The 13,521-nt window shown below is 43.3% G+C and overlaps 1 protein-coding gene across 1 annotated transcript in view; it reads left to right on the plus strand.

The window, feature by feature from the left end:
• LOC122808888 (transketolase-like protein 2) overlaps window positions 1-13,521 on the plus strand; it is a 327,865-nt gene that overhangs the window by 58,624 nt on the left and 255,720 nt on the right. The window contains exon 8 of the mRNA XM_044080001.1: window positions 12,879-13,043. Coding sequence (XP_043935936.1) covers window positions 12,879-13,043 — 165 coding nt within the window. The remainder of the gene's footprint in view (window positions 1-12,878; window positions 13,044-13,521) is intronic.

A 13,521-nucleotide genomic window follows, 5' to 3' on the forward strand; every position in this document is an offset into this window, starting at 1 on the left:
ACGAGCTAGAAGGGCATTAATGCCCATGTTTGAAATATTTATGTATATTGGCAGAAGGCACATCTAGTAGGTTTGGTACCGGTGTTCTTTCCCATCATATTTGAGTCACTGCTCTTGGCAGCAGCTTTTTATTTTTAAGCTGTCCAGCAGTCTTATTCCATTGTTGCTGAAGCCTGCCTTCCCTCCTACACTTCTCACGTTCACCTCCCCTGCTATTCTATTCACTACTTCAATTGAAATGGCAGTGTCTTAAATTTATTGTACTGATTGCCCCTTAGTAAATTTTTCAAATCTACTTTTCTGTACTAGAACTACATTGTTGGCCTTTCACTTAATGTCTCCTTCTCTGTTCTTGTCCACGCCATGTCTTGCTGTAATTCATGATCGCCCAACTTGGTCACCTAAAGAACACTCCACTCTGTGAACCCCCTTCACCCTGCTATAGTACCCAGCCTGTACTCAAGTCACATCCTATACTTTAATTACAGGTGCACCAGAGAAGCACCCACACTGCATACTGTTTTAACTACACCTCTCATCCAAGTTTGCTCTTGACTGTGATATGCATCCTAATGTTGGGTCCCCTATACACTTCCAACTCTAACCCCTATTGCTCCTTTTTCCCCCTGTTGCTCCTTTTCCACTCAATCAAGGTAATCTGCTTTTAACTTTTAATTTTAGGAGCTTCTATGGTAAACGATGATAGTTGCTTGTAGCCGCCTACACCCTTGATGCACCAATAGCTGCAGAAACCTGATTAAAACCAGGTATTAAACAGGACCCCCCCTTCCAGACTATAGCGTTAGAAATGATAGACTGCGTAAGAAAGCTGGTGGTATGGATATGATGTACAAATACCTTTTAATCTGTTATTACCCCCACCCCCCACCCAGCTCAACATACCCAGTGCTGAAATCTCTCCTGCATCAACAAACTTGACCATATGCATGACTGCCATCTATTTCCCTCCTGGAACCAGCATCCTGTTATTAGAAGAAATCCTGTTTTGTATCCTGAATCAACAAAGTAACTGTCATAGGTGGTGATAATAGACTACCTACTTGTAGACTCTCTCACTCTCTCTGGTTTTACCCAAATTATCCTACTGTTTTAAATGGGCAAATGCAGCAATGGGAGTCTACATTAGACTATATCTTCACCACCTCCCTGAGCAAAAGTAACACTACTGGCTGCCTACACGAGACCATCTCACAACCTTTGCTGTGAGACTAATGTGCACACATCCCTCCAATAATACCTTACTTTAACTATATAAAGTACAGCTGGGATATTCTAAAAATACTTTATCTCTAGATGGCACACTCTGACATTAATATTCTTTAGCTTACTAAAACTAGTTGCCATCGGATCAAAACTAATTAAATCCAGCCCTATTCAGTGGCTCACGGGAGAAACTAGGCAACTTGTGCTGAACTGAAAAAAAACCCCTTAAAGTGTAGTCTAATGACAAAATGCCAGAAAAATGGCAGTTATTTTGGACAGCTTGGGAACCTTTCTAAAGGAACCAGATTGGACCAAACTATTTTCCAAGCTCCAAGACTACCGCCAACAGAACCCCAAGCTTTTCTTGAATGCAATCAAAAGATTACACAAAGGCCAGACTACGATTCCTTCAGCCACTACCAACTGTCCCTATAACTACCCAGTTTAATGCACATTTCATATCCTGTGTCCTTTTCTTTAACAAATCACCCACTAGCCACACTAATCGCCAAAATCTCTTCTCCCTTCAACCAGTATCTACCTCGTATTAAAAAAAAAAAAAATAAAAACGCCTCTTAAAACTAAATTCCATACCAGCTGCTGATGACTAGCTACCAGAATGTCAGGATCAGAGATGCTAAAGCATACCCTGCATCCTGTAATTTTCCATTCAATTACAGAAAGCCTAAATCCTTATCTGGAAAATCCCACATTATACCCTGTCTGTGGAGGGGGGGGGGGGGCATCCACCAACCTGTAGCTGTTCTACCTTCACTCTTCAAAATATTAGAAAAATGCACTCATTCCATCTCCTTTCCATCTTCACAAAGTCCCTTCTCAAACACTCAACATAGTTTCCAACCTCACCACAACACCACTACTGCTGTTCAGTCTTACTGAAGTCAAACTACACTGGCAAGCTTGTATCCTCCCTCTTGGACGTGTCAAGCATTTGACAGTTTCACACGTCTGCTTCATGAATGATTCTCCCTAGTACTCTTCCCATTCATCCATCGGGTAGTCCGACAGCTGTCTGACCAACAGACTCTGGGTTGTAAAATGGAAACAAGATGTCTCCCCCTTTGTCTCTAGCATACCTCAGGGATTTATTCTAGGGACCTTATTTTACATAGTTGCTAATCTTCACAAAGCTTCAAAAGTCTCCATAGGACAGTACTCTGATGTTGCCATGCTCATGCTCTGCACAAACTCTTCCTCAGCTAAGCTTGGGTCATCTTGTGGAGTAGTGGTAGACTTGGGTGCCACACTCGTGCTCTGCATAGTCTCCTCCTACTCCACAAGATGACCCAGGACTCTCTTCCTCAGCTAAGGCCTGACTAGACTACAAATGCTAAAAAAAAATTATGCTGTTTTCACCCAAATCCATTTATTGGGGCACAGTCCATCAGCAACATATCCAGTACACAGAGCTTCAACGCATTACTCAAGCCACCAAGAAAACTTTCAACAAAAATTAACCCTTTCTCACGGACTCTTTAAGACTTCTTTAGAAGTCATCTGTTCCTTCACTCTTCTGTACAGCACCCATCCTGACCAGCCTTTATTGCTCCCATAGTTGCCACAAGAAGTCTTGACAAAGCCAAAAATAATGGTGGGACAGAGGGCCAAAACTAGCAATGACTTTTAAATGTGCATCATATAAATAAACTTGTAAAAGCTTTTATTCTAACATTACTGTGCACTTTCAAAAGGCAGCAAAGTCAAACTCTTTAACGTCTAGTGAATCCAGAACTCGCTGATTTGCAAGAAATCCACAAATTGTATGAGGAACAGACCAAGCTGAGGCAAATCTGGACAGCTGAGGTATAATTCACCTTAATGTAGATGTTTCCATCCAACTTACCACACCATTCACCCCACTGCCAAGCACTTTACCCAATTACCTTGTGTACTCCCACTGCTTGGTGCCCATGAAACCAGCACCTGCCATCACTACAAAACATAGTCTAACTGTGCTTCCTCCTAGGAATCTTTGCTTAGAGCAAATATCTCCTGCCCAGGACTGAGTCTCCTAACAGTGCAGGCAACTCTTACTCAACCTATGTTGCTAAGCGCGAGAACTCGTCCTACTCTAAAACAAAGTTCACATTTTTTTTCAACCACCTGAAAATGCTTAACATCCTCCAAACTATGCTCCATCCTGACTAGACCATCCTTTTCCTATCGCTGTCCTTCCCTCTGTTCTGTAACCCTGACTTTCACTTTTATCCCATCTTTTTTTCTCTATCTGTTCTGCTCAAACTTTATCCTTAATCCTTTCCTACATACCCATATCTTGCCTGTCCACTCTTATCGCATCCTTTCCACTATCAGAACTCTCTACATGTATGTTTCTTGATTTATTTCTGCTTATACCCTCTTGATGTTCATCGTGCATACAGCTGCAGTAATCACAGATGGGTTTTCAGGCGGTCCCTCGGTCGGCCGAATTCCAAAGTCTTGGTCCGGTGTCGGTTGTCGTCGCTTACTCTTCTGACGTCAGTAAGGCCAGAGTATGACGGCCGACGCCATGTTCTTCAGTCTTTTTTGCCGCGTGGTGCCCGAAGCAGAAGCAGTTCGCAAGTGCCGGTCGGCCAGCTCCTGAATTACGAAAAAATTGGAACCGAAGTCTTCTTTAAAGCTAAGTACCCCGTTGGGGAAACTTTTCTTGCCTAAGACAGATGTCAGAAAAAGTTAATTGTATTTCTTGTGGGAAGCAAATACCGCATAAGGATTTCCATTCCCGTTGCATACCTTGTTTGGGCCCAGACCACGACGTCTCGGGCTGTCGCTTTTGCACTACCTTCAATAAATGCACTATCAAGCGTTGGGCGGAGTTTGCCCAACACCACTATGGTAAAGCTTTTGATTATAAGATGTCGTCGGACACTCCGACTACTGTTTTGTCCAAAAAACGCAAGGAATAGGACTGACACCACACCAAAACAGGCTACACGTGGTCCGGTTCTCAGTGAGACGCCTTTGCAGTCCCTGACTACCGACGACACTCCTTTGGCGGTGTTCTCTGTACCCAAGACCGCTGGGTCCTCTGTCCTTTCCCAGACTACAACCGAAGCCCCTGCTAATGTCGAGCCTACTAATGTGGACAGGTCCACCTCCACCCATGGTGTATGTAGGCCCTCATCTTTTTCAATAAAGGCTTTTACTAAATCCAAAGCAGTCAGGCATCCCACGAGGCCTGTTGCACAGGGCCCATCTCCTGGACCCATGCCTAAAACAGATGCTTAAAATGGCTGAGGATTTAATTACTGTTATCAGAGGTTCTCAGCCCCCTCCTGACAAGAGACCCAGAGTGGAGGAAGAATGTCCCTCTTCTGATCAGGGATCCATTTTATCAGAACATTCTGATGCAGAGTAACACTCTTACTCCCCTTTTGAGGATTCGGATTCGGATGCAGAACAGTCCATTCCTTCTGTATCCCCTCCTGAGGATTTTTCTTTTGGGGAAACCTTGCACACTTTGAGGGAACACTTCCATTGGGAAGGCCAAGACTTTTCAGATTCCAAGAAAAGACTTGGGGAATTTCTTTGGTTACCTCAGCACAGACCTCTGGCTATACCCCCTGTTTTGGATGTACTGGATGATGTCTATTCGGAGGCTTGCCTTAACCCTGATTCTCTGCCTCCTGCACCAGTAAAACCTGATGGGTATTAGAGTACCCAGCTCTCACCAATTTCTCTACAAAGGCCATAATGCTGACCCTGAAACCATTTCACAAGGCCCCAAGGGATTAAAGGCCTCCACTGCCAAGAATCCACTCCCTGCAGAAAGGGAATCCAGATCTCTAGAAAGGTGGGGTAAAAAGGTATATACCTCTGCCACCCTAGCCATGAGGGCCTTAAACTGTCAGTTTCATATGATTAAATATCAACAGTACCTGTTATCACAATTAAGGAACAAAATGTCTCAACCTGAACAACCAGATGAGTTACAGGATATGATGCATAGTGCGGAGCAAGTGGGTAAACACACCTTACAATGTGGTTATGATGCCCTAGAGGCTTCCAGTAGAGTGGCTGCCACAGGATCAGTCATTCGCAGGCATGCCTGGCTTAGGGAACAAAATTTACCTGATCATGTGAAAGCTAAACTTCTTGATGCTCCTTTACAAAAGGATGTATTTGGTACTAATGCTGAGGACATACTACGGAAAATGGAAGAAAAAGCCAAATCTATGCAAACTGTCAAGGCTTTCTTACAGGTCCAACCACCACGTTTTAGCAGAAATTGGCCTTCAAAAAACTGGTCCTTTCCAGCCACTGACAAGCCCCAAAGAGGCAGATACAGACTCACAAGGGGCAGAGGGCAATCACAAGGATCATATAGAGGCAGGCAGATACAGACTCACAAGGGGCAGAGGGCAATCACAAGGATCATAGAGGCAGACAATGGCAATCTCCAGCACCAAGAGGTGGTGAAGACAGTGCACAACAATACAGGAAGCAAACCCAATGACTCCCTCATTTTCATGCCAAGCAAGTCTCAGCTGACAGCACCTTTGGGAGGGAAACTAGCATTATTTGCAAGCAATTGGCATATTGTCACAACAGACAAATGGATACTGGACATTATAAACAGAGGCTACAAATTTCAATTTCACACTCTTCCAAAAATGAGAGGCATGCCAAACCTGCCACAATCAAAGGGCAGAGGCACAACTGCAAATTTCAAAGCTCCTAAACATGAGAGCTATACAAATGTACCTACACTCCAAGGTCAAGGTTTTTATTCAAGACTTTTTCTGGTACCAAGAAAAGGAACCGACTGGAGACCCATTTTGGACTTATCCATCCTAAACACATTCCTACTCTTGCCAAAATTCAAGATGCTCACATTACAGCAACTTCTTCCCATGCTGGGCAAGGAGTTTTGGCTGGTAACATTGGACCTCAAGGAGGCATACCTGCATGTCCCAATCTGACAAAGCTGCAGAAGATACCTCAGATTTCTTGCAGGTTCAATCCACTATCCATTCTCTGCATTGCCCGTACTGCGCCCAGAGTATTCACAAAGTGCCTGGCATCAGTGATTGCCTACTGCAGACTTCAAGGGATACAAATTTACCCTTATCTGGACGACTGCCTGATCCAAGCGGACAGCAAACGCATACTACTGGAACATCTGGCTTATGTGACACGGTTACTGCTTTCTCTGGGATATACCATCAACGAGGAGAAATCAAGACTTAACACCATCTCAGAAAATAACCTTCCTGGGTGCCAACTTGGACACAAACACCCAGATGGCATATCTTACGCCAGAAAAACAAGGGCAACTATCTCAGTACTTCAAAACACTAGCAAAAAGTACCAGGCTTACTGCAAGGAAAATCCTGCAGGCTCTGGGATTCATGGCATCTTGCATTCTTCAAAGCTGCATATGAGGAAACTTCAATGGTACCTAAAAAATTTATGGTCTCAACAGTCACAGTTTGGAAGCAATTATACCAATTCCATGTTTGCAAAAGGAATTTCTATGGTGGGCCCAAGCATGTCAAGTAAACGCAGGCCTTCCATTCTGCAAGCCTCAAGCAAAACAAGTCATAACCACAGACGCCTCAGATTACGCCTGGGGGGCGCACATGAAGGACAGGTGCATTCAGGGCAGATAGTCCCAAAAGGAAAAGCACCTTCACATCAATCAAAAAGAAATGCTAGCAGTGATAAATGCAATTACAGCTTTCAAGGACTTCCTGCATCCAGGACAATTACTGATAAGAACAGACAGCACCACAGTAATGTGGTACATAAACAAGGAGGAACACATTCATACCCCTTGTGCAGACTAGCCATGACTCTTTGGAACTTTGCTCTGGAAAGACAAATCTAACTTCAAGCACAGTACTTGCCAGGACTGGAAAACACACTGGCAGACACTAAGCAGAAATATGACAGATCCACACGAATGGAAGTTACATCCTCAGGTGTTTACAGAGATAATCCAAGCGTGGGGGAGGCCATACATAGATCTTTTTGCCTCTCACAGGAACTATCAACTGAAAGTTTTGTTCAAGGACCTTTCATCCAAAGGCCTGGAAAGTGGACGCCCTTTCATTCAGTTGGACAGCATGGTCCGTTTATGCATTCCCACCTCTGCCCCTTCTGCTCAAGGTGCTTTTGAAAGCAAGAACAGACAAACCGAGGATGATACTGATTGCTCCAGATTGGCCAAGGCAACACTGGTATCCACTCCTGAGGAGCCTAACACATACTCCTCCTTGGTCCCTGCCTCTAATGCCTCTCCTACTGACTCAGAACAGCTACAAAACTCTTCAGTCAGCTGAAAACACTCAACCTCGCTGCATGGAAAATTCCTTGACACCACAACAGTCCCTACTCTCCAAGGAGGTGCAGGATGTCATTTTGGAGGCCAGAAGACCATCTACTAGAAAAGCTTACTCTGCAAAATGGAAGCGGTTTTGCTGTTGGAATGAGAAGAGGCCAGGACCCTAGAAAATTGAACTTGCCTCAGGTTTTACAGTACCTAGCTGAACTGCTGAACAGTGGACTTTCATTTTCTTCCATAAAAATACATGCCTCAGCCATTTCTGCAGAATTCAACACGGATCCTCCTTTATTCTCTCACCCACTCTTACGACAGTTCCTCAGAGGGGCTAAGAATATAAGACCTCCAAGGAAGCAACCAATACCAGCCTGGGACCTTAATTACATACTAGAAAAATTAACATTGCCTCCCTTTGAACCTGCTGCCTCAACAGATCTGCAACATTTGTCCTGGAAAACAGCTTTCCTTCTGGCCATCACTTCAGCTCGTAGGGTTTCTGAACTACAGGCCCTCATGGCGGTGCAGCCCTTCCTCATCTTCCATCAGGACAGGGTTTCCCTTTGTACCAACCCATCTTTTATGCCAAAAGTGGTATCCAGGGTAGCCTTAAATCAAGCCATACACCTACCTACCTTTTATCCTAACCCTCAAAACAAAGGGGAGAGGCTGCTTCACACTTTAGACATCCATAGGCAGCTACGTTATTATTTGGACAGAACAAAGTCCTTCAGGAAATCAGAACAACTTTTTGTGTCCTATGCCGTAGGGGCTCAAGGGAAACCAGTTTCCAAACAGACCATTTCCAAGTGGATTGGCCACTGCATATGGTTTTGTTATTCCTATCATGGGAAATCTGTCCCTACTGGTATCAGATCTCACTCCACCAGGGCCACAGCCACCTCTACAGCCTTCCTCAGAGGCGTTCCTACTAAGGATATTTTGGAGGCAGCCACTTGGGAGTTCTGTACATACCTTCACAAAACACTACCACCTACCCTTATATTCCAGAACAAGAGCAGGCTTTGCCACTGCTGTTTTGCAGGGCATTCTGGCTCAACCCAGTTCCTCATAGTACCTACCACCCTATGCATAGCTTTGGGACTCTACCCATCTGTAATTACTGCAGCTGTATGCACGATGAACATAGTACAGTTTTGTACCTACCATAAATGTAGATGTTAGAGTGCTAATACAGCTGCAGTACAGGTTTCCCTCCCTCCTTCCCCACTTGGTAAAGGCATGGGGCCTAACAACCTCTTCATACCACCTGACTGGGTTATCCTGCTATGTTTTATTTGCTTGCTTACACTGATTTTGCATTACATTGCATTGCCTGCATATGTAGATGAGCCTTATTTATGTATTGCCTTCCTTTTGGGGGCACCTGACATCTGGGGCAAGAAAGACTGAAGAACATGGCGTCGGCTGTGTCTTGTATACTCTGGCCTTACTGATGTCAGAAGAGTAAGCGACAACTGACGCCGGACCAAGACTTTGGAATTCGGCCGACCAAGGGACCGCCTGACGGCTGAAAACCCATCTGTGATTACTGCAGCTGTATTAGCACTCTACATTTATGGTAGGTACAAAACTGTACTTTTTCTGTTCCTGCTTTAGTGACATCCTACTTCATTGAGTGCATGTACTGAAATGTGCATTCATTGCTCTTAATATGTTCTAGATGGGGAATGTGTGTTTGACAGTAACTGAGTGTACAATGTCTTTACTGTCTGTTTTTTAATACCGTAAGCATTACCCTGCAGGTAGTATTACATTTTATTCATTGTCCGGTGTCTGTCTCCCCCGCCCCCTCCTTGGACTGCTTCTAAAAAAGGGACTTGAGCTAGGTGAACTTTCCTGGTAAGGCAAACTTCTGCATCATGATGCATCTGTTGTGTTGGACTTGACTGTCGTTGCCACTCTGCATGAAGGATGCCTATATGTGCCCTATCCTGTATAGTGGAGTCTGGTCGAGGAATGTGCATTGTGGAGAGGACAGTTTTAATATATTTAGCTTGAGGCTGATCCACTCGAGCTTAAGGGAGTAGCCCAGGTAGTAGAGCATGGTACAGTGTTCTTGAGCATTGATATTGGGTTCAGGGTATTCAAGCGTTTTTAAAAGTCCAACTAAAAAGGTAATGTGGTCCCTTTTTATACAGGGTTGACATAGATTTGAAAGGGGCTATCCAGAGCAGGAATTACTTGAGATGCTCCTTCCTATTATGGTGTGTGGCATCTGCCATCTTCCCTTATGAGGACTTCGTGTTTGTCTGCTTTATCTTGCACTTCCCCATTTTGTAACTAGGTGTGTCATGCTCAAGTAGATTAAGTGGGTATTGGAGGAAGCTTGCGGTTTTATTCACATGTCCTTGGAGCCTTCAGCAATCATAGCTTATGTTCCCTTGTAAACTTCTGCAAAAAGATGGCTACTCTATTGCACTAGTGTCATTTAGTCTTCTGGTACTTTGTGATTTTTCACTGAAAGCATTTTTCCATATCCATTTCTTGTTTGGACAAGTCTTCAGTTGTTGGTGACACTGTTGTGTTCATGAACAAACCAATCGGAAGCAGGTATAAAGGTCAAGTCCATGATATAACTATCTTGCCTCGGAACTCGAGAGGTAAGCTGTTGGAACAAATAAGATAAACCTACACTTCAATCCTCAAAGGTCGGATCCTTTTAAAATTGTGTACAAAGTGCTAACACCCAGTAAGCAACAGCAAGCAAAACTACTGAAAAACACACAGCTTCTCAAGATAGACCATCTGTTTGGGTGGTCTTTTGTTTTATGATTTCTAGAATGAAGTCTGACATTTGGGATCAGAATTGGTGGTTTCTGTTAGGTTTTTGAGCAGTCTTAAATTTACTGATTCCATAGTGTTTGAGTCTGTGTACTAATGAACTAGCTAGACAACTTCCAACTATTGGCATATCAAGTTGCAAGACTTTTTTTACTGGTGTACTTCCACAACAGCTCATCAGCGAACAGTCACATGTTTTGGGTTGGAAGCTAGAATCTGTTCTCTTGTGGATAACCTTGTACAGACTTGTGCAGAGTGCCTATGCATGGTAGCGAACGTTCTGTTTCTCTGATCTGGTACAGTAGAGGAGTTGATTCTACAGCCAAATAAGCATGATTCGTCAAGCCAGTTTAAGGTCATCAGAGTAAGGGGTCAGTTCACTTTTCCCTTTAAGATCTGTCAAAGGGAAGTTGGGATGGAAAAGGCCAGAGCTTTCCGTCTGGACTGAACTTTCCATCTGGACTGTGCGTGAGGTTTATGGTAAGCCTCTCTGTCTTGGTTTTGTGGTTTCTCCCAATCCTGTAAATATTAAATTTGTGAAATTTGTGTAAACTGGGGTCTAATCTGGAATTAGACTTATCCAAAAATCTGCAACAGTCAAAAGTACTTAAGGCTAAAGTGCCGTAATGTTCTTTTTGTAGTTGGTTATTTCCCTTCAATTTGTGCTAATTCAAGGGGTGCAGGTGCATTTAGTCTGTAGATTCATGCACCTAGATTTTGCCAAACCTTATTTTGAATCTAGTGGATCCCCCAACTATTCTGCACAGTATAGTTCCCACAAGAACATTACTGTCTGAGCTGCTTTGTTTATAGTTATTAACTTAATAGGTCGGATGGACTTTCCAAGTCTCAGATTTAGAACGGTTTCAGGAAGGCATCCTTTTCTGCTTGTATTGTAGTAGCAGAAGAAAAGTTGCTTGTGCCTTGTTTGTAACAAGCATCTGCTTGAGGGGGCATTTAGTATATGACCTTCATATCATGGTCTAGTCATTCTGTCCCTCCAGGAGTGGTTGGCATTGGGATTTTCTTAATGCACATCAGTTTAATTTGCATTCCTTGATACCATGGTTGGAAGTACCATTTGGCCTAGAGTTGGTAGGCGCATTAGTTTGAGATGTTTCATTTCTTCTGGCCAGAAAATTTGACCTTTCATTGAACTGAACTTTTGCAGTTAACTTCTCCAGTGACTCATTGCCCGGTGCATTCCCACGTAGGCCAGAGTCTCCTTTATGTTCCAGCCTACACTAGGGGATATAATGCTAGTTGCCTTCAGGTATGTTGACCCTGATAGGTGCTCCCCATCTTACAGTTGCCAGTACCTTGGCTGCTTGGGGTGTAGTCGGGGCAGTTTTCCTGTCATATCACTGGCTCTCTAGGCTCGCACCTGTTTTTATCTTGTTTATCCCTGGAAGTAGGTATTTTTTCTGGAACTTTCCAGGCTGTTATTGCACAAGACTTGTGTTCCATATTGGATTGCTTGAGGACAAGATTCCTGTTGAGGCAGCTTGTTTATTGTGAGCAGTGTTACCATGGGTCATCTCCAGAACATAAGGAGGCAGCTGCTGAGTTCTGTTGTACACCCCTTGCCCCATTACTGCTTTGAGTGGATGGCTTCAGAGTAAGAAGTTAGTAATGGGGCTGGTTGTACAATTTCAGAACCATATTTGTCCTCTTAGGTGATGGGGAAATAACATTGGAGAAGTGGTTGTGTGTGTTAATGTGCCTGTGTCAGGAAATTATTATAGTCTAACATTGGTTGTGTAGCTTTAAATGATTGGTATCTGTTGTAGTAGGACTTGGAACTTATTTCTGCGTACAGTCAAGTTTTGCTGTAGTTGAGCCCATTTTAACTCCTTCCCTCTAGTACAGCTTTTTGAGTGTACACCTTTATTTCCCAGTGAGTGTGGTGAGCCTTTAAATTCTTCTTACAGTTCTAACAAATATTCATTGACAGAGGTCAAATATCAATACAGTTGTATTTGCCATCATGTATGCTTCAAGGTAAAATATTCTGATGTAGTATGGGTTTGGAATTAATGCAGATATAAACAAGCAATATTTGCCTAGAGGCACAGTAGGAGCTAACTGCAGAAATACCTGAAGGTGTACTCTGGTGTAATGAGTTAAAGTACTTTCTTGAATTCTTATGTAAAGTTAGTAGTACTTCAGTCAGATTAGCTTAACCTTATTCTTCCCTCCCCCTAGTCACCCTAAATATCCATTCTATATTACTTTTGTTGGGGTGGTGTCCCCCCCCCCCCCCCCTGCACTGGTTGCTCTGGCTCTCCTAATAGATCTGTAAACAGACTATGTGGCTAGTTTTTTTTTTTGTAAATTTCTGATGGTACTTTGGGGCAGTTATGGAGAGGAATAAGATTTCCAAAGTGAGTATCTTTAGAGTAGCTGAGTATCTGGGAGTTTTGCTGATGTAAACAGGCAATCCATATCAATTTCCAGTTTTGAAGGTCTTCTTGCATAACCAATTTTGTGCAGATGTGGAGTAATTTGAACTGTGAAATTGATGGGCCCTTCTTTCTCTCTTCAGGTTGCCACTCGAAAGGCTTATGGCCAAGCCTTGGCCAAGCTTGGTCTTGCAAATAGCCGGGTAATTGCTTTAGACGGTGACACAAAGAACTCCACCTTTTCTGAGATCTTTAAGAAACAACACCCTGACCGTTACATTGAATGCTTCATTGCTGAACAAAACATGGTGAGTGCAGTATTTACACTGTTACATGTACTGTTCTAGTTGACCAGAGTTAAATATGCAGTAATGCAACTTTTTTTACAGGTAAAGCCTTTGAGTAATTTGACAAAATTTTAAAAGATGGTCAGCAAGGGAATAAGCTTATTTTCAAGCACTACATGTTTTCACTACTTCTAGAGATGCTTGCAGCTTTTCAGCTTGTTCAGTTTGCACATCTGTGGGTCCCATAAATGCCTAAACAGAGGGAAAACTCTCAAACATTTGATTTGGTTACATGATTTAAGTGCCGCCTGGTGGCTTATTTAGTTTGGGGTCTTTGCAAAGTTTTGAACAGTTGAAATGGCTTTCTAATTGATTGTGAAGACGAAGGTTTTTGCAACCCGTCCTTATCCATGAAGGAAGGCTTTGGCTTTTTAATTGTAATTTTTGTATCACATAGGAGCGTTCTCTTAATCAAATGCAAAACTGATGTAAGTGGGCA

Source organism: Protopterus annectens, chromosome 8.part0 (assembly GCF_019279795.1).
Source record: "Protopterus annectens isolate FY-2018-M chromosome 8.part0, PAN1.0, whole genome shotgun sequence".
Lineage (NCBI taxonomy): Eukaryota > Metazoa > Chordata > Ceratodontiformes > Protopteridae > Protopterus > Protopterus annectens.